The sequence below is a fragment of the Zalophus californianus genome, chromosome 2, assembly GCF_009762305.2.
Source record: "Zalophus californianus isolate mZalCal1 chromosome 2, mZalCal1.pri.v2, whole genome shotgun sequence".
In the NCBI taxonomy this organism is placed as follows: Eukaryota; Metazoa; Chordata; class Mammalia; order Carnivora; family Otariidae; genus Zalophus; species Zalophus californianus.
The window spans coordinates 60,280,788-60,300,728 of record NC_045596.1 but is presented as its reverse complement, the minus strand read 5'-3'; the positions used below and the strand labels follow the sequence as shown (position 1 = coordinate 60,300,728).

The 19,941-nt window shown below is 36.1% G+C and overlaps 1 protein-coding gene across 2 annotated transcripts in view; it reads left to right on the top strand.

Annotated features, from left to right (window-relative positions):
* Positions 1-19,941, top strand: part of G3BP2 (G3BP stress granule assembly factor 2) — a 33,539-nt gene that overhangs the window by 1,681 nt on the left and 11,917 nt on the right. For both annotated transcript variants that reach the window (XM_027600653.2, XM_027600654.2), the window contains exons 2-6: positions 14,272-14,390; positions 16,758-16,839; positions 17,629-17,802; positions 18,677-18,767; positions 19,785-19,887. In XM_027600653.2, the coding sequence (XP_027456454.1) occupies positions 14,296-14,390; positions 16,758-16,839; positions 17,629-17,802; positions 18,677-18,767; positions 19,785-19,887 (545 nt within the window). In that variant the 5' untranslated portion in view covers positions 14,272-14,295. The remainder of the gene's footprint in view (positions 1-14,271; positions 14,391-16,757; positions 16,840-17,628; positions 17,803-18,676; positions 18,768-19,784; positions 19,888-19,941) is intronic.

The window sequence follows — 19,941 nt, the reverse complement described above, 5'->3', positions numbered from 1 at the left end:
TGATGATATTACCTTCCTGTTTTCTTAAATTTGGGGAATTAGTCCTCTGTATTCCTGTGTTATGATTTAGTCTCTAGAGACTGTTTAATTCTGAAAGGCTATCAAGGAATTGGGAGGATAAGGAAGGACCTCAAATGGATTGCTTATTAAGAGTTGTTATGGTTCAGGTTTTTTAAATATTTGGGGTTGAAATATTAGTGGTGAACAAATCTGAGTAGAGAGAACCAGGATATTTGTGGGGTACTTAGGGATCAGAAGTAAAAGAAAGGAGAAGAAAAAAAGTCTTTAAATAATTTGATATTCTAATTTAGTGTTCATTAATAGTTTCCTTTTTTTAGAGTTTTTTTTAATGTTATGTTAATCACCATACATTACATCATTAGTTTTTGTATATGCGCTGCCGAAGCGAACACTACATCATTAGTTTTTGATGCAGTGTTCCTAGTAGGTTGATACTTGAGTTTCAGTAATATTGGTACTGTTGGTAGCAGGAAATACTCTATCCATATTTTACTCACGAGAGATCAAAAGTAAAAAATTTTCTCTATCAGTTGCTGAAAATCTGTAAATACTAATGGTGTGTTTAAATTCTTACCAGCTTTCTTATACTGCAAAATTATTGCTATTGATTACCCATTATCAGGATTGAACATTAATTCTCTCTTAGGTTACTTTAAGACTTCCCACATTTTACGCTGAATTGATATAGAAGTGGAGAATGACCTCTTTTCAAGGCTGGGTTTGATAGGTACAAACTCAAGGGTTGCTTCTGAATTTAATTTCAGTAGAATTTGACAAAGATGACTTAGTTACTCTACATTGATAGACGCTTGTTTAAGAGCTGCTAGGACAAATTGGTTCTTAACCCAGAACTCTGGACTGGCTTCAGAAGCAACAGAATCAGTTTCTTGACGGCTATTCATATCCTGTTTATTCATATCTTTTAATTTCTAGGTAGTTTACCTTATTTTGGTACATCATTGTAGATACTTTGGGATGACTCTTGGATTTTTTTTTTTTTTTGTATTATGTTACTGCCATCTCCTTTTTCGCTTCTCCCAACAGTATCAAATAAGCTAGCAGTTGGATTTCAAAAGATTTTTATGTTCTTGTGTCCATATCTGTTCTTCTAAAGTGGTTCTTAACCAGGTGTAATGAAAATATCACTAGAGACAGGAGACCTGATTTTAAATCCTCTCTCATAACTATAACTGAGGGACCTTGTAAACTCCTTTCCTTAGGCTCTCTAACCATCAGTTTCCTTTTCTCTAAATGAAGTTAAATATCCTGTCTATTTCAAGGAGATAAAGGAACCTGTAGGTTACTTGTTAAACTTTAAAGGGTAACATAAATACATGCTTTTATTTTCATGATACAGCTTTCCTTTTCCTAATGCTTGGTCAATTTTAAGAGTTTCTGAACTTCAAAATTTGCCTCCTTCACTTTGGGGTCTGAGAAAAGAAAAGGCTTACTTAATCCACAACTACCTTTTATTTATTTCTACCACTGGTACTTAGATCTTGTTTGTGATACTTTCATTCTATGGTCTGCCCAACAAATTGAAGGTTTCTGCTTTAAAGAGCTATTCATTGTTGGGGGCGACTGGCTGGCTCAGTCGGTAGAACATGGGATTCCTGATCTCACAGTTGTGAATTCCAGCCCCATGTTGGGTGTAGGGATTACTTAAAAATAAAAAAATTTTAAAAAGGTTCATTGTTTTGATTGGTAAAGACGTCTGGAGTTTCAGAAAGTTCCAGTTTTAATATGTGGTTAGGTGTTGAGATTGAGAATATCCATGGCTCAGTGAGAAAGGGCCTGGGCCTGACTAGTGTGACCCCAGCTTTGAGTAAGGGGCTCTAGAGGGGGAAAAGGAGTTAAGTATACAATGCGAGAGATAAGCTGTGTCCTAGCATAGACATAGCCTTTGTTAACAGTTTCTTTCTTTTAAAGAACTGCATCCTGTTACTAGAGATCTTATTCTTTTTATAGAAGTCAAGATATAGTACATGTAACTTAACAGTGCTGAAACTATTTTTGTAGATTTAAAAATTTTTGTAATTTTCTTTTGGTTTCCAGATTTTTTTTTTTAATAAGATTACATAGTTTCTACGCTTCTTAGCAATTTTCATTTTGGCTGTTTTTTCCAGGCATTGAAATGGCCATCAAAATGTGACATGAAATTTCATGTCAGTAGTTTGCAGTGCGTAAAAGTCTAGTCCCGTTTCCTGCCCCCCCCCCCCCCGCAATACTTGACCAAAAATGCTGCAGTTATCCCTCTTTATAAATGGTGGTCAGGACACTCCAGGTTCCTCAAAGAGTGAACTTTTGACTGTGGATTTCGAGGCTTATATATTGTGGTTGCAGCCAGGTCTTTGAAATTAACAGAATAGTTAGATTTTATGATTTATGTAGATCTAGCCATTTTCTCACTGTATGGAGAAGTTCCTTTAATGAGAATGGAGATGCCATTTCAGAGATCCCCAAGATTAAAGAGAACTGATGGAATACATTTTTTTGCTTGCATTACCATGTCTTTTCTATTGGAATCTGCTCTGAAAACTATTTTGCTAGAGTAGATCTAAAAAATTAATTTCATTTTCTTGCCCAAGTGAATGCATACCCTTTACATTATTGAAATCATACTTTATTTGTAAATTTTATACTGTGTTCAGTGTTTTTGATGGTTTTATTGTCTTTGACAGTATTTTAATGACTGTATATGAATTGGTGCTTTATATTATAGTCAGCGTTCGATTTATTTTTGTTTCTAAGACCGTTAATAGGTTACCAAAAAATAGCATTATATCAAGTGAGCGTATCAAGATGTTTTTTAAATCAGCTTTTGGAAACCTTGGAGAGTGCACCTTACGATCCTAGGCAGTAAGTTTTTTTTTTCCCCCCCAGTAAGTTTTTCTTTATTACTCATTCTGTATGTAACTGCTCAATTTAATTCCAGCATGGTATTAGTCTGTTTTCCCCATCTCAGCCTCCTCAATCCTATCTTCAGTTAGTTGGTAATATTTAAGCACACTTAAACTTTAACCCTGAATTGTCACTAATGTAGGCATAATGTCAGGGATTGCTTGTTTGTTTTAGTAGTAGTGGTGAATGAATTCTCACACTCTTGGCCTTTATTCTAGCGACATATTTTCTTTTCTTCTTATTTTTTAAGTTTAATTATTTCTTTTAGTAATCTCTACACCTGTTTGGGTTCACACTCAAAACTCCCAGATTAGGAGTTGCTTGCTCTACCGACTGAGCCAGCCAGGTACCCCTAGAGCCATGTTTTCTAACCAGTAACATGTATCTGTTAGAAGGTTATCAGAAATTAAATGAAAATTTTAAAATAGGATTTAATGTCTTACTGGTGGTGTTAAGAATTGGTATATAGCTTGTGTTCCCCCCCTCGCCCCTGCTGGACCCATGAGTGTGTGTGGTTGTTTTTTTTTTTTTATCTTATCATGCTTTTTCCAAAGATGGGGTTTGTAAATTATTCTACAATTTGATTATTACTTTTGTGGACAGTAGTTCTTGTCCACATTTGTAACTTTAATCTTATTTTCCCCTATTTTAAATGAGTGCATAATTTGGTATTTTATAGCTTTCCATTTTCCTATTGATGGACATTTAGACTGCTTGATTTTCTTTTGTGGCAATGAACAACTTTGAATATTCATCTCAGTGCAGTTGTATGTGTATTTCTTTGTAATGTATCTTAGAAGTGGAATTACTGGTTATATGCATTCAATTTTAATTAATTTTATTAAATCCGCAAAATTACATCTCCAAAAGGTTGTAACAGAGTTTATATTTTCACCATCACTGTGGAAGTGCCCATTTCCCCACACTCAGCAATACTGGATATTACTAATAATTTTCATTTTTTTAAATTTTATAGGTGAAAGGTGTTGACTTTGAATAAATTGCCTTTTTTTGAACTGGATAGTCTCAATTTCAGGGTACCATGGTTACTCTTACGTTGTGTTAAGGGATTCTCCGTAAATGTTCGTGAAATGATTGACATAATGAAGCATAATTGTATTGCTAAATTTAAAATTTGAGGAATAATTTACCAACAGTAGAGGCCACTCTTTATGCACAGTTTAATGACTTTAGACAGACATACAGTCATGAAACCACCACCACGATCAAGTTCTCTCCTATTCCTTTATAGTCATTTCTATCTCCAGCCTCTGATCTGGTTTAACCCTATGGTTCTGCATTTTACAGAATGTCCTATCAGTAGATTCATGTAATACCAACTTCTTTAGCTTTCAGTAATGATTTTTTTTAAGTTATTAGAGATCTGTTTTTTTTTTCCCCTGAATACAAGTCCTTTATCATATATGTATTCTACAGATACTTTTTTCAGACTGTGACTTGTCTTTTCATTTTCTAAATGGTGACTTTAAATGAAAGGTTTTACATTTTGATGGAGGTCCAATTTGTAGGGTTTTTTTTTTTAATTCTTTTTGTGTCATCAAAATCTTAACGTAAGTTTACAAAAGTTTTCTTCTAGAAGCCTAGAGTTTTAGGTTTTACATTTATGTCTGTGGTCCATTTCAACGTAATTTTTGTACATGGGTGCCAGGTATGAGTCAGACTTCCCTTTTGTTTTTATTTTATTTTTTATTTTTTTTTAAAGATTTATTTATTTATTTGAAGAGAGAGAGCGAGAGAGGGAACACAAGCAGGGGGAGCAGGAGCGGGAGACGGAGAGGGAGAAGCAGGCTTCCCGCAGAGCAGGGCTCAATCCCAGGACCCTGAGATCATGACCTGAGCCAAAGGCAGATGCTTAACTACTGAGCCACCCAGGCGCCCCAAGACTTCCTTTTGTTTTTAATGTGTGGATGTCAGGTTGTCCCCAAATCATTTTGTTGAAAAGATAAAATTACCTTGGTACCTTTGAAAAGAAATTGACTATATTGTGTGGATCTGTTGTAATGCTAATTTTGGGGGTGGAATTTCTAAAATTTCTTAAAGTTCTAAAATTAGAGCTTTAAGTTCTGATTTTAAAGTTCTAAAAGTTCTTAAAATTATTTGTGCCAAAACTGCTATACTTGATTTGTTTGGACCTTTAACCTCAAAGCTCTCTAACTTCATATTACAGGAGTAGTATGTATTCTTGTAGATGACTGTGTATGAATATACATTTACATAATAAATAAGCACAGGAGTGTAGATGATTGACTTTTTTTTAAGATTTTATTTATTCATTTGAGAGAGAGTGAGAGCACAAGCAGGGGGAGAGGGAGAAGCAGACTCCCAGCTGAGCTGGGAGCCCAGTGTGGGGCTCGATCCCAGGACCTGGAGATCATGACCTGAGCCGAAGGCAGATGCCTAACCATCTGAGCCACCCATGCGCCCCAGTGATTGACTTTAAAGCTATCTTGAAATTGTGTGCTTAATGTGTTTAATCTATTAATTAACATTCCTCCATAGTTTTATTTATTAACTATTGAAATATCTTTGTATTTTAGTTGTTGCTTCTCTTAGGCCTTTAGTATCAGAATCATTCAACAGATTTTTTTAATCCTGTTATGTGCACAGCAGTGGTGGATGCTGCAAAGATTATGTCTCTTGAGCACCTGCCGGAAGCATAAAGCTGCCAGGCTTATGCTTAGCATTAGCGTAGAGGTCTTCCAAATAGAGGGATGTGCCTGTGCTCAGGTACATATATTATTAGGATTAAGTGCATTAATAAAGAGATCTGTGATACCAAGAGGAAGAAATGGTTAATCCTGCCTGATGGACCCTAGATAGGAAAGCCAGAGGTAGAATTGGAATGAGATCTTTTTTTTTTTTAAGATTTTATTTATTTGACAGATAGACAGTGAGAGGGAACACAAGCAGGGAGAGTGGGAGAGGGAGAAGCAGGCTTCCCGCTGAGCAGGGAGCCTGATGCGGGGCTGGATCCCAGGACCCTGGGATCATGATCTGAGCTGAAGGCAGACACATAACGACTGAGCCACCCAGGTGCCCCTGGAATGAGATCTTGAGCAGGTTTTTGAAGAGTGAATAGGGGAAGAATTTGGTGGCATGAGGTTTTGAGGAGATGGTCATCCCCTAAAAATTTTCTCTTTTAGCTTTGGCTTGAGATACTTCTCATTTTCTGCATGTCCAATTTCTATGCCTGTTCCAGTTTTCAAATGGTATATTCTTTGTGATAGGGCTGTAGGATTTCTAACATAATTGTGTTTAGGAATTTTGTCTCCCACTGGACTTTAGTCAGTGGAGCAGCAGATCAAGTCCTTCATGTTCACCATTGTTTTTCCTTGCATAGTTTTTGATACATATATAGTAGACATTCATTAAATGTTGGAAGAATTTGTGTTTTCCCACCTATTCACCCATCTTAGGTTGAGTGAAATAAGACAGTGGCCTAAAGAATGAAAATCACAGGTTCAGGGAATGATGGTGAGTGGCATAGTGGTCTTCGAACACAGAATTTGTTACAGAGGTGAAAAGTATAATGGGAGATAAATTTGCAGTTTGTCAGGACCATGAATGTCAGATTGAATTTCTGTGGAGTGCCTTATACTTCAAATTAAATGCAGGTGTTTGGATTTTACTGTATTTAATGTATGCTGCACATGATAAGCTTGGAAGATTTGAGGAAGATGTAGAGTGTAAATTCAGTGGGAGTGGAAAGAATGGGACAAATTCCGAGAGACTTTGAGTTGGCAGGATTTCACAGTTTGAAGCTTAAAGAAGGAAAGTTACTTAGGACTGAGCATTCTAGCCAAGAGGATGGTGGCATCATTAACAGAAATAAGGAAAACATTTTGAGGGATGCATATATTGGTAACCTCTGAGGGCATGTGTGGTTATTCAGCATGGGGTTAAAATGTAAAAATTGAGTTCGTGGTAGAGACTAGATTTACATTTAGCTTGATATGAGAGCTAAAACCATTAGACTCTCTGAAATTGCCAGGTTAGAAGACAGGACTGAGAACCTCTGCATTTTGATGAGAAGGAAAGTTGCCTAATCGTAGAAATCTAGAAGCATTAGGAGGAGGTTATCAACAATGCTAGTGCAGACAAGTGGAAGACTGAGCAGAGGTCATTGGATTTTTAAGAATTGTGACTCTCCAGCTTCCTGTGCTGATAGTGCTCTCACAAACATGGTGAACGTTCCTAAAACCCGCCGGACTTCCTGCAAGAAGTGTGGCAAGCACCAACCCCACAAAGTTACACAAGTACAAGAAAGGCGAAGATTCTCTTTATGCCCAGGGAAAGCGGCATTGTGACAGGAAGCAGCGTGGCTGTGGTGGCAGACTAAGATTTTCCGGAAAAAGGCTAAAACTACAAAGAAGAGTGTGCTGAGGGCTTGAATGTGTTGAGCCCAATTGCAGATCTTAGAGAATGCTGGCTATTAAGAGATGCAAGCATTTTGAACGGGGAGGAGATAAGAGAAAGGGCCAAGTGACCCAGTTCTAAGCTTCATACTTTGTTACATTAGGAAGACAATAAAATCTTGAGGTTATGTTCACTTTATTTGGTTGCAGTTGGTCTTTTTTTTTTTTTTAAGAATCTTAATTTATTTTTTTATTTATTTGACAGCACAAGCAGGCGGAGAAGCAGGCTCCCCGCTGAGCAAGGAGCCAGATGGTGGGGCTCGAACCCAGGGTCCAGGACCCTGGGAACATGACCTGAGCCAAGGCGGTTGCTTAACCAACTGAGCCACCCAGGCGCCCTGGAGTTGGTCTTTTAAGATGGAAATAAAGTAGTGCCATCAATTTAAAAAAAAATTGTGACTTTCCAGAGAATTATATTTGAGGGAGAGCTCAGATGATATTTGAGAGGAGAGTTGAGGAAGACTAATGCACAGTTAGTAATTTAGGGAACAATATGATTAATAAAGTGCCATGATAAAGACTCAAAGTACCTTGAGAATTCAGAGGAAAGACAATAGTTTATAGAAGAATCAGGAAAGATTTTCAGGGGTACAGTATCTGGTCCCAAAAAATGCATAGGATTTCAGTCATTACAGATAGGAAGGTATGGAATGAGTATTGGAGTAGGAATCAAAGATCTTAGTTCTTGTTTAATAGACTTTTAGAATCCTAATGTTGGAACAACCTAATCTAATGTATTTTACTATATTCCTGCTAAATTGTTCTTAGTCTCTGAAATAAATACTTAAGTGACTGGCTATTTATGAAGTAGCTCTATTCTGGTTATTCTTGTATTATGTTGAACCTAAATCTACCCTCCTGTAATTTCCATTTACTGGTCAATCAGTATGTAACTTTTACAAAGTAGAATTGTCAGCTCATTTTAGACATTACATTTATGTTGTAGCCTGAGATTGTATGCTTTGTGGGCAGCTCCATTGTACTAGTTAGTGATTCACCAAACTTACTTTTAACCAGAAAGTAAGCAAAAAACCTAAGTACTTAACTAAAAGCTGAAGTTCTAGTCGAGGAAGAAACCAAAAATTCCTTTGGTTGATAACAGTTTTTTTTTTTTTTTTAAGTATTTTGAAATTGAAGAAATCAAAGTATATTGTAGTATGAAGCCCAGTGTGACTTTCTTTTCTTTCTTGTGTATATGTGTTACTTTTCTTTCTCTCCTCCACTTCCCTCTCAATGATATTAAGAGATTCAGAAAAGATAGTGGCAATTGATAGCAATTTCCCATGAGAGCTGGAGTAGCTATGCTTGAGGAATTAGTCTAGGCAAATGGAGAGGAATCATTTTAAGAAACAAAAAAAAGATATTGATGAAGATATACAATATACGGGGATTTTAAGTGGGATAAGATTTCTGACGTAGTTGAGGCTCTAAATAGTGAGGGAAACTAGATATAATCATGTTGGTATCTAGATGAATTAAAAGGACCAATTGTTTTTAATTAACAAGGAAACTAAATTTTACAGTATGCATCCCAGTGTGACAGAAATCTCCACATTGTCAAGTGTTCATGGGAAAAGTGGGGTTTAATACATGTAATTTTACTTTAATTAAAAAGATGTTAGATGATTGTTCTTATCTTTGAAGGTGCTAGAGCTAACAACCAACTGAAGATTCTTTATAAGTATCCTTTATTCTTGGCTGTCTTTGTTGAATCGTATAGTCTTGTAGGTTTGACCAGAGATCACATCTCAATTTGTAAATTAGAAAATTAAAATCCAAAAAGGTCATAACTTTTTCATGGTCTTAGTTAAAATCTTTGTCCCATGTTCAGTGTGGTTTTCTAAAATAATTTTTGAAAAAGAAATGGGGGGCACCTGGGTGGCTCAGTCGGTTAAGCATCTGCCCTCAGCTCAGGTCATGATCCCAGAATCCTGGGATCGAGCCCCACATCGGGCTTTGGGCTCCTTGCTCGGCTGGGAACCTGCTTCTCCCTCTGCCCCTCCCCCCTCTTGTGCTCTCTCTAGCTCTCTCAAATAAATAAACATTTTTTTAGGGGCACCTGGGTGGCTCAGTGAGTTAGGCATCTGCCTTTCTGCTCAGGTCGTGATCCCAGAGTTGTGGGATTGGAGTCCCAGGATGGAACCTGCTTTTCCCTCTGCCTCTCCCTCTCCTCGCACGCTCGCTCTCAAATAAATAAAATCTTAAAAAAAGAAAAAAAGGAATTAAAAAAAGAAATGGATCCAAATCTCAGAAATTGCTTACCTAAGAGTTGGGTACTGCGCTGTGAATAATAAAAACAGCACAATTGTTCTTGTAATCACATTTATTTTGAAGGTGTAATTTGGCTCTTTTCTTTTTTCTCTTGACCAGGTTCTTGTATACATTGGCTGTGTGTGAATTATAAACGCAAACTGTATATTACTCAATCTTCCAAGTCTTAACTTCCTACAACTACCCATACTACCTGTTGGTGGTTCATTTATAATTAAATTCTAATGCTTCTTTGATGCATTCCTTATGTATTGCACTGTTAATTTTCCTACTCTAGGGGAGAAAATGGGAAGATGGGCAAGATGGCAGTTGTTTGTGTAGAACAAATAAATTAGTGTGTCATTAAAAAATAGATAAGTCAGTGAGGTTACTTTTTTCCCTTTTGTCCCTAATATCTTTATCTTCTGGTTGATATGGTTAATTTCCACCAATTATATTTTAGCCCACTAAATTCTTTTTTTTTTTTTAAGTTTTTTTATTCATTTGAGACAGAACATGAGCAGAGGGAGGGGGAAAGGGAGGGGAGAAGCAGATTATCCACTAAGCTAGGACCAACTCTGGGGGCTCAATCCCAGGACACAGAGATCATGACCTGAGCCCAAGGCAGATGCTTAACCATCTGAGCCACCCAGGCGCCCCTAGCCTGCTAAATTCTGATTTATTTTATAAATCAGAGTTAATAGTGAAGAAATAACTGCTTTGTAAGTTATATTTAAGTATAAATTGTAGCACCATTCTACAGGTAACTTCTTTTTGTTTTATCATTCTCTGTGGAAGGAAGCCTCCCTACAGCTAAAGATGGACTCTGCCTAGCCTCTGTATAGCTCTTTGCTTAGGCTCTTACCAGATTAGCATTGCCTTACCTCATCCACCATTTGAGGTTCGCTTTTCAAGTTACCTCCTTTGAATAATTTATTGAATAATCTCTGAAAGTTGCCTTCACTGTGTGTTTACCTTGCCTGTCTCTCTGATCTGTATTGATGATGTGATCACCATACTTCTGTGATTGTATATATAGATGGCAGGCATTTGAAAGCCTCTCAGACTTTGTTACAATAACTCTTTAGTGTATTTTGACCTTTCTTTGATACTGTTTTATGTATTCAGTACTTTTTTTTTTTTTTTACTTTACTGTTTATGTATGTGACAAAAATGGTAGGTAAATATATCCTTTATAAATGTGATGGAAGATTGGGGTAAATGACAGAGTGTCATTGTAGAAAATCTGGAAATATGGAAGAGAAAGAAGAAAAACATGGGAATCTTCAAATCCATAAATAGTCCCTAATAGCATTTCTATTATTCACCATTTGAACAAAACTATGTTGTACATAGCTATTTTATTTAGAGGATAAGTTAGCATCTTCCCACATCTTAGTATTATTTTAGCATCAGTTACAGTATTAAAGTATGTATTAATTTTCACATTTTGGTTATTTTATAAAATTTTACTGGATAAGTCTACTGTTCTTCACATTTCCCCATCATTCAAAATAAAAATACTATGTTGCTTGGCTTTGTTACTTTAAATGTAGCAAATGGGGGGCACCTGGGTGGCTCAGTCCTTATGCGTCTGCCTTCGGCTCAGGTCATGATCCCGGGGTCCTGGGATGGAGCCCCACATTGGGTTCCCTGCTCAGTGGGAAGCCTGCTTCTCCCTTTCTCATTCCTCCTGCTTGTGTTCCCTCTCTCGCTGTCTCTCTCTGTCAAATAAATAAGTAAAATCTTAAAAAAAAAAAATGTAGCAAATGAGAATTCTTTTATGCATTAGGATTTGTTAGTCCTTATTGGAAGTTTTTAGGTTTGGCGGGAAACAAATGGCACCTGAAATGACACTATCTGACTCTGCTTTGTGAATTAAATTTTTCTTTTTTTTTTTTTTTTTTTTAAAGAGTTGGTATAAATTGTACGTGGTATAGAATTCAAGGTAGAACAAAGACTGAAGAGCAGACTGGCAGGATTCTAGGCTGGGTTTACCCTGACGTTACAGCTAAGGTAGCAATGGCTGAGTAAGAGGGAGTAAAGAGGAAATGAGTCCCACTGTGTGGGTTTGTTTTTTTTTTTTCTTTTCCGAAGTTTATTCTTGAATGTACAACAGACTCCTAGACACACTCATTCTAGCTGTAGGTAGCAACGGATGTTAATGGCAGAGAATCCAGGTGTTTTAAACAGCAGTGGAAGTAGGGGTTACCATCTCCTGATGGAGACACAAGGAACTGCTTACTTTTTGCCAGATTTCTCGATTCTCCCTGTGGCCCAGGGACTCTTCCTTATAACCTTCACTTTAGCTCCTCCAGCTTCTTTTTCTCTTTCTGTTGGAAAGCTTTATCTTCCTCTTCCATCTCCGTGAATTGCTTCAAAGGCTTCTTGCCACTGCTTCATCCCCAGACCCTGCCACTGGAAGCAGTGAATTAACCATTTTTGAAAGCAGGTGAGGCGTTATTGACAGTTTTAAACAGATTGTGGGTTTTTTGTATACTGTTTCAGGACGGTTGTAAAAGGAGAGAAAACCTAATAGAGCATTATGTAAAAGTTGAATTGGGAGTCACTCGGATTGTATAGAGCTAGTCTTGCCTGTAGGCTCTGCCATGGTTTATTTATTTATAAAGATTTTATTTATTTATATGAGCGAGGGAGAGAAAGAGCATGAGTGGGGGTGGGGGCAGAGGGAGAGGACAAGCCGACTCCCCGCTGAGCGTGGAGCCCCACTGGATTCCAGGACCCTGAGATCATAACCTCAGCTGAAGTCAGACAATCAGCTGAGCCACCCAGGTGCCCCTCTGATTTTTATTTAAAAACATTATCACAATTGTAATGATTATGGCAGGTTATTTTTGGCTATAAAATTTTTTGTTTTAGGTTAAGTGTGACTCTAGGTTTTGACCCAGGTTATGATCTCAGAGTTGTGAGATTGAGCCCTTTGTCCTCTGTGCTGGGTTTGGAACCTGTTTAGGATTCTCTCTCTCCCCCCCACCTCCCTCTGCCCCTCCCCCCTCCCTCTCTAAAAAAAAAAAAAAGAAACCTACATTGAGATTTATTTGTTAAGCAGGAATTTAAACTGTATCCCAATTTGCGCAGTAAATACACACAGATACTGTTTTTTTTTTTCAGTACTTTTAAGTGTAATAGGAAAGGGTATTTGATTATAAATACATATTTAAACAAGTAATATTTAACTTTCTCTTTTTTTCCTCCCTCTTTTCCAATTCCTAATGTTATAATTTTGACTGATGGGGGCTATAACCATATATGTCATTGACTTTGAATGATTGTGTTTCTATTTGTGTTTTGTATTTGTTTTTCTTATTTTTTTTTTTAAGATTTTATTTATTTGACAGAGAGAGACACAGCGAGAGCGGGAACACAAGCAGGGGGAGTGGGAGAGGGAGAAGCAGGCTTCCCCGCAGAGCGGAGAGCCCGATGCGAGGCTCGATGCGGGGCTCGATCCCAGGACCCTGGGATCATGACCCGAGCTGAAGGCAGACGCTTAATGACTGAGCCACCCAGGCGCCCCTGTTTTTCTTATTTTTAAGCCCCCTCCCTGTCAGCATAGATCCTCCCTCCCCCTGCCTTGTGTATTTGTTTTCTTGATCTTATCTTTGAGATTTCAGCTTAGCAGTACTTTATCATAGTTCCTAACCCATTCTGTTTCCTATGTGCTTGTTTATAATCCATGACAGATTATAAACTTTTAAGTTTTTATTTTAATTCCAGTTGAATATATTTAAATATTAAATATTTAAATATTTAAATATATTTAAATATTAACTGGAATTAAAATATACAGTATTACATTAGTTTCAGGTGTACAGTATACTGATTCAGCACTTCCATACATCATGTTGATCACCTATTTAAGCCACCCCCCTGCCCCCCACCTCCCCTCTGGTAGCCATCAGTTTGTTCTCTGGAGTTAAGGGTCTGTTTCTTGATTTGTCTCTTATTTTTTTTCCATTTGCTTGTTTGTTTTGTTTCTTAAATTCCACCAGATTATAAACTTCTTGAGGGTAAAGTCTTAATCTTGTTCACCCACCGGGCTGTCCCCTTTATTAAAGAGCACCTGGCAATGTAGTTAGATGCTTATTACTTAGTTAACGGAAAGAATTTTTTTACATATACCAAATGTAAAAAAATACTATTCTCTGAGTACTCAGGTTATTGCTGATTTTTAATGGTAATTATCATTTTGAAGCAGTGAAATAATTCTAAGGAGAGCGAATACAAAGAAGATACTAGTCAGCACTTTCCCATAAGTCTAATCTCCCGGTCCTGACTTGTGCCTTCTGCCTAGTTTTCAAAAATAAAACATTGTAATCCACAGACCTAGATTATTGTCTCCAGAGGAAAGAGGTACTGTCTGTGAATGGAAAAGACTTGGTTATGGTGTTCATACTGTGAGGCAGCACGGTACTTTCTGGGGAATAAGAGAAAGAACTGTGTGGGGGTGGGCGGGGAGGCATTGAGGAATAGAGACAAAGAGGAACTGCAGATGTTGGGAAGTTACCAGTAGTTGTTGAAATTGGTTTTCAATAAATGTATTAATTTTCTTTATTCCTTTTTGTATGGCTAAGAAAATTTGCTTCCTAGAAGTTTACAAAGATGACTTTTTAATAGTTAATCATTCTTGTGTTTGCTCCCTTAGCATTTGACATTGTGCAGCAAAGAAATGGTTATGGAGAAGCCCAGTCCGCTGCTTGTAGGGCGGGAGTTTGTGAGGCAATATTATACTTTGCTGAATAAAGCTCCAGAATATTTACACAGGTAAATTCTAAATGGATTATTTAGTATTTTTACTTAGTTTTGTTTTCTTGAATAGGATTACGTAGTATTGTATTTCTTCATGTTCTGGTTGTTTCTTTGCAAACCATAACCAATATTTTAATTGTCTAATGGCTAAAATCATTTTTTCAAGTTTTTAAAAAATGAGATCCATAGGGGTGCCTGGGTGGCTCAGTCAAGTGTCTGGCTCTTGATCGCAGGGCCGTGAGTTCAAGCCCTGTTTTATTAAAAAAAATAAATCCACGGTAAAAAAAAAAAAAAAAGTCTTCACATTATATCCCATTATATATAACACATTCATGTTCACAATTATATCCTTCAGTATTTTGTATTTCATTTAAATAAACCTTGGGCTTGACCAACTAATGGGTTCTAGTCTGCACTTTGAAATCATAGTCATTAGTTGACTTTTTTTTAAGTTCCTTATAGCAATGTTAGAAAATGAATCATTTAAGTGATTATACTTGTGAAAATTTCTTCTGATTGATCTGCAAAATAGTATTTCTTGGTAAAACAGCAGTAGTAGCCTTGTTTACTATTTTGGCAGGAGTTGGACATCTGTAAGCTTATTTTTTCCAGAAGTTGAAATGAAATTGATTTATATTGTGAGTAGTATTTATAATTTTTGTTCTTCCTGTGTATTTTAGCAGGTGAAAGATAAATGATCCTTTTATAAGGATTAGGTTTTGCAAGTTTTTGTTGGAGAACACACCAGCCACCTTGAGTTAAGGGATAAATTATTGCCACTTCATATGGGAAAAGCTGTTAAAAGGACTTATTTTCTTTTAGCTAGGTCCTCTTTATAAGTATGCTGGGCATTCCAAAGTTAGATTTTGCAATATGTCTTGTATTATTCCATAAGACATTTTTCTATAACAAATACCCCTCCTCAAAAAAGAAGAATACCTGTACATTTTTCTAATTATAGAAATAAAAGATATTCTTGCTGACAGTGTATATAGTTTGGGGTGGGGAGGGGAGAATGGAATTAATAGGGCCTTTCCTTGTCTGAAATTTAGTCTTTTTTAATGTAGGTATTAGCATGTTTTTGTGTTTTTGTTTTTTTTTGTAGTGACTTAATAAGACTCTCCACCATCATTTCAAAAAACCCCATAAACTTCTGTTTTATACTTAGCTTATATAACCAGTTTACCTATTAATGAAAATCAGTTTGTAATTTTTCACTTGTTAAGAAACTGTGATCATTATCCTTATACATGCATCTTTGTGCACTTTTCTAGTTATTTTCTTAAGTTCCTAGAAGCAGAATTGTTAAATCAAAGTTATAATTATTTCTAAGGCTTTTCCTACACTTAACAGCCAAGTTGTCCTCCAGAAAAATGGTAGAAGTTTACATGTTTGCCAGTGGTACATGTGAGAAAATAGTGTAAACTTAAAAATACAGGTAGTAGTTAAAAACATGGACTGTGGAACTAGACTGTCTGGGTTCATGTCTTAGCTACCCCACTTGATTAGCGTGTGGCCTTAGGAGAGTTAATTTCTTCTGAACCTCAGTTTGCTCATTTATATAATAGTGCTTATTTCATGAGGTTGTTAGGGGAGGGGTAAATAAATTAATATATGTAATGCACTGAGAGCATTGCTTGGCATAGATGAAGTCTTAAATGTTTCATTAACAATAGGAGCTGAGTTCTCTTTATGAAAATATTAATTTTGCATGTTTGATAACCTTAATTTAGAAAGATACTAATTCTAATTGCTTTAGGTAATGCCAGAGAAATACTAATTAATCATGTACTTAAGAGTAGTATAAAATATTAATGAGATATCAGATACTGAAATAATGTAGATTTTCTTATTTGGTCTCTGAATTATTTCAATGATTGTAAATCTAACTAAACTGCTTTAATCTAAGCTTTTGGAATTAGTAATCATTTGGAACTTTGAGTAGAATGTTAAACAGCAAGAGCAACCGATTCCCAAACAAATCTAGAGAACTGAGTTTTGTATCTAAAGGGAAAAACTGGGTCAATTACCCAGCATCAGTTATTTAGAATGTATTTTGAATATCTCATTCTTCCACTTGAAAAAATAGATGTGATAGGAATCAGATGAGAATTACAAATAATTGAGTGTATTTTCAGTGTGCCAGGCCTGAATCCTGTCGTTACTCATTTAATCCTTACAAACAGCCCTGTGGAGTAGTTACTGTTACTGTGTTTGATAACCAAGGAAACTGAACTTAAGGACCATAAGTAACTTTATCAGAATTATACAACGAGTGACAAAGCCAGACATGCAAGCTAGGTCTGTTTTATACCAGAACTCTCCTGCCTCTTAGGCTTCTCTTGACAGTTGAATGTTAATCAAATATCATTGGCTTTACAGGTTTTATGGCAGGAATTCTTCCTATGTTCATGGTGGAGTAGATGCTAGTGGAAAGCCCCAGGAAGCTGTTTATGGCCAAAATGTAAGTATCAATTTCATACATACATTTTAGATTTTTTTCCCTTTTCTTGGTGTTAAGATAGTTGAAAATAGCCTTTTTGTGTGCCGATGGATTTCTTCCTGAATGTGATCTTTACTTGTAACTAGAAATTTATGTTACAATAGTTGTTAAATGAGCTTTCATTTCTTATAAATATCCATTTATAAGGGTGCTACACTGGATAGGATACAAAGAAGCGCTAGGAAATTATCTATCCTTGATGTATTTTGTACATGAAACAGTTAAGAACAATATATTAAGTTTATACAAATATGGGCTAAACCTTATGTACAGGAATGCACAGAAGGTTATGTGCTTTATGACATTATAGAGGATATGGGACTTTAGTTAGATGCTGAATTACAAAAATTGGCCTTAGTGTACAAGAGGAAATTAAAAGCAGAAGAAATGGCACCAACAAACTTTACCAGTAAAGTAAAATCAGCTGTGAGGTCAAGGAGTAGTCAACACAGTTTGTATGAATGATTTAAAACTTAATACAGAATACTGGGAGAGAGCTAATAAAGCCCATATTATTGCTTAATATGAGATAGCCATAGTGATCTCTTGTATTGAGCTGTGACATGTTGAAAATGGTGGTTTAGGAACATCAACCTGGCAGGAATGCATATCATGGTGGAAGGGATTCAGATGAGGCAGAAAGATTATGTAATTAATATTTTAGAGTTAGGAAATCAGTGAAGCTCTATAGTATTAAGTAATAAAGTATCATAACAGTTTGTATTTCTTCCTTCCTTTCTTCTATTAAAGGATATACACCACAAAGTATTATCTCTGAACTTCAGTGAATGTCATACTAAAATTCGTCATGTGGATGCTCATGCAACCTTGAGTGATGGAGTAGTTGTCCAGGTTATGGGTTTGCTATCTAATAGTGGTCAGCCAGAGAGGAAGTTTATGCAAACCTTTGTTCTGGCTCCTGAAGTAAGTTTTCATTTGTATGATTTTATTTGATTGTTATTAGTTGGCGTGCTGTCCAGAGTTCTTTTTACAGGTTTATATATGCATGTAGCTAAACTTGAGAAATTGGTATTGAACCCGTTGGTAAACATTTGACTCTTGAGCAACACAGGGATTTGGAGCACCGACCTCCCGGGCAGTTGAAAATCCACATACAGCTTTTGACTTTTCAAAAACTTAACTCTATGATAGCCTATCATTGACCAGAAGCCATACTGATAGTATAAATAGTCGATTAACACATATTTTATAGTTTATATGTATTCTGTAATTCTATATTGTATTCATACAATAAAGTAAGCTAGAGAAAGGAAAATGGTATTACATAAGAGAATACATTTACAGTACTGTAACGTATTGAAAAAAATCATGTGTAAGTGGACTCGTGCAGTTCAAACTTGTGTTGTTCAAGGGTCAACTGTAATTTGAGCTTTGTGTGTGTACACACTTTGTCTTTTTCATTTTATCTTTTTCACTTTGCCTATTTAGAAGTTAAAGTCTACTGATACAAATGTATCAATAGATTTACTAAGATTACAAGAATAATACAAAAAGTATCTTATTTAGTAAGTTATATGTTAAAATGGCAAAGTTTCATTTGTTAATTAGTCTTGGTTCTCTTCTGTTGAGTACCCATTTCTCGAGTTCCAATATTTGAATGACCTATAGTATACTTTATATTAACATAGCATGTTTAATTTTAGAAAATTATACTGAGTCTACATAATATTTCTATAGTGTTAAAATAGATATTGCATATGCCATGTAATTTGTTCTTTTTATGCAGTGCCACATTTATGAGTATTTAATGGAATATTTGGATTTTGTTTTCCTGTAGGGATCTGTTCCAAATAAGTTTTATGTTCACAATGATATGTTTCGTTACGAAGATGAAGTATTTGGTGATTCTGAACCAGAACTTGATGAAGGTGAGGTTAAGATAGAAGGCTTCTATCAGTATTCTTTAAGGACATGAAAAGTACGAAACTTAAAGAAATTTGCCTCTATTGTAATTGAGTCAAACCCCTTTTTCTCCTTTTTGTTAAAAAGAAATAGGAATTGATTGTATGACATTATATAAAAATCAGACATAGAAAGTAAAACAAATTTCAGTCTCATCCTCTATATATAACCAAGAGTTTGTGCCTATTATAGAATTTTGTTGTATCCCATCCTTGGATGTACTTATTTTTATAAAAATGGAATTATGCTGGTTCAAAGCTTGCTCTTTTCTATTTAATATATCTCTGGCTGTCAAGTTTTTGTCTGTATCATAATTATTGATCTTTTCATTTATTAGTTTTCATTATTGTACTATTGAATAGGTGTGACATAAGAAACTGAGTTACAGCTTAATATAATTTATTTCCTATCCTTTCCTTTTCTTACTACTAGATCATTTTTAAAGATAGGGACACCTGCATGGCTCAGTCAGTTAAGTGTCAGGCTCTTGATCTTGGTTTAGGTCTTGATCTCATGGTCATGAGTTTGAGCCCTGCATTGGGCTCTGCGTTGGGCTTCACACTGGGTGTAGAGCCTACTTAAACAAATAAAGGGACTCCTGGGTGCTCAGTTGTTTAAGCGTCTGCCTTCAGCTCAGGTCATGATCCTGGGGTCCTGGGTTCGAGTCCTGCATCGGGCTCCTTGCTCATCGGGGAGCCTGCCTCTGCCTGCTACTCCCCCTGCTTGTGCTTACTCTCTTGCCTGCTCTCTCTCTCTCTCTCTCTCTGACAAATAAACAAAATCTTAAAAAAATAAAAATAAATACCAAACTTCATCTTGCTTGCTTTTCAGTTAAGAGAACAGGGAATCCTGCATTTGAATGCCTTAGTAAGGAAAAGGTCAATTTTTAAAACTATCCTATCACTTCCTTAAACATTTAAAATATGCATGTGAAATAGTGTGTTGAGTCTCTTAAAAAAGAAATCTGTGTTCTGTATTGTCAGAATCAGAAGATGAGGTAGAAGAGGAACAAGAAGAAAGGCAACCATCTCCAGAACCTGTGCAAGAAAATGCTGATAGTGGTTACTATGAAGCTCACCCTGTGGCGTAAGAATAGTGTTTGCAAGGCCAAATTTGGTCTAAGCTATAATGTAGTTGCTA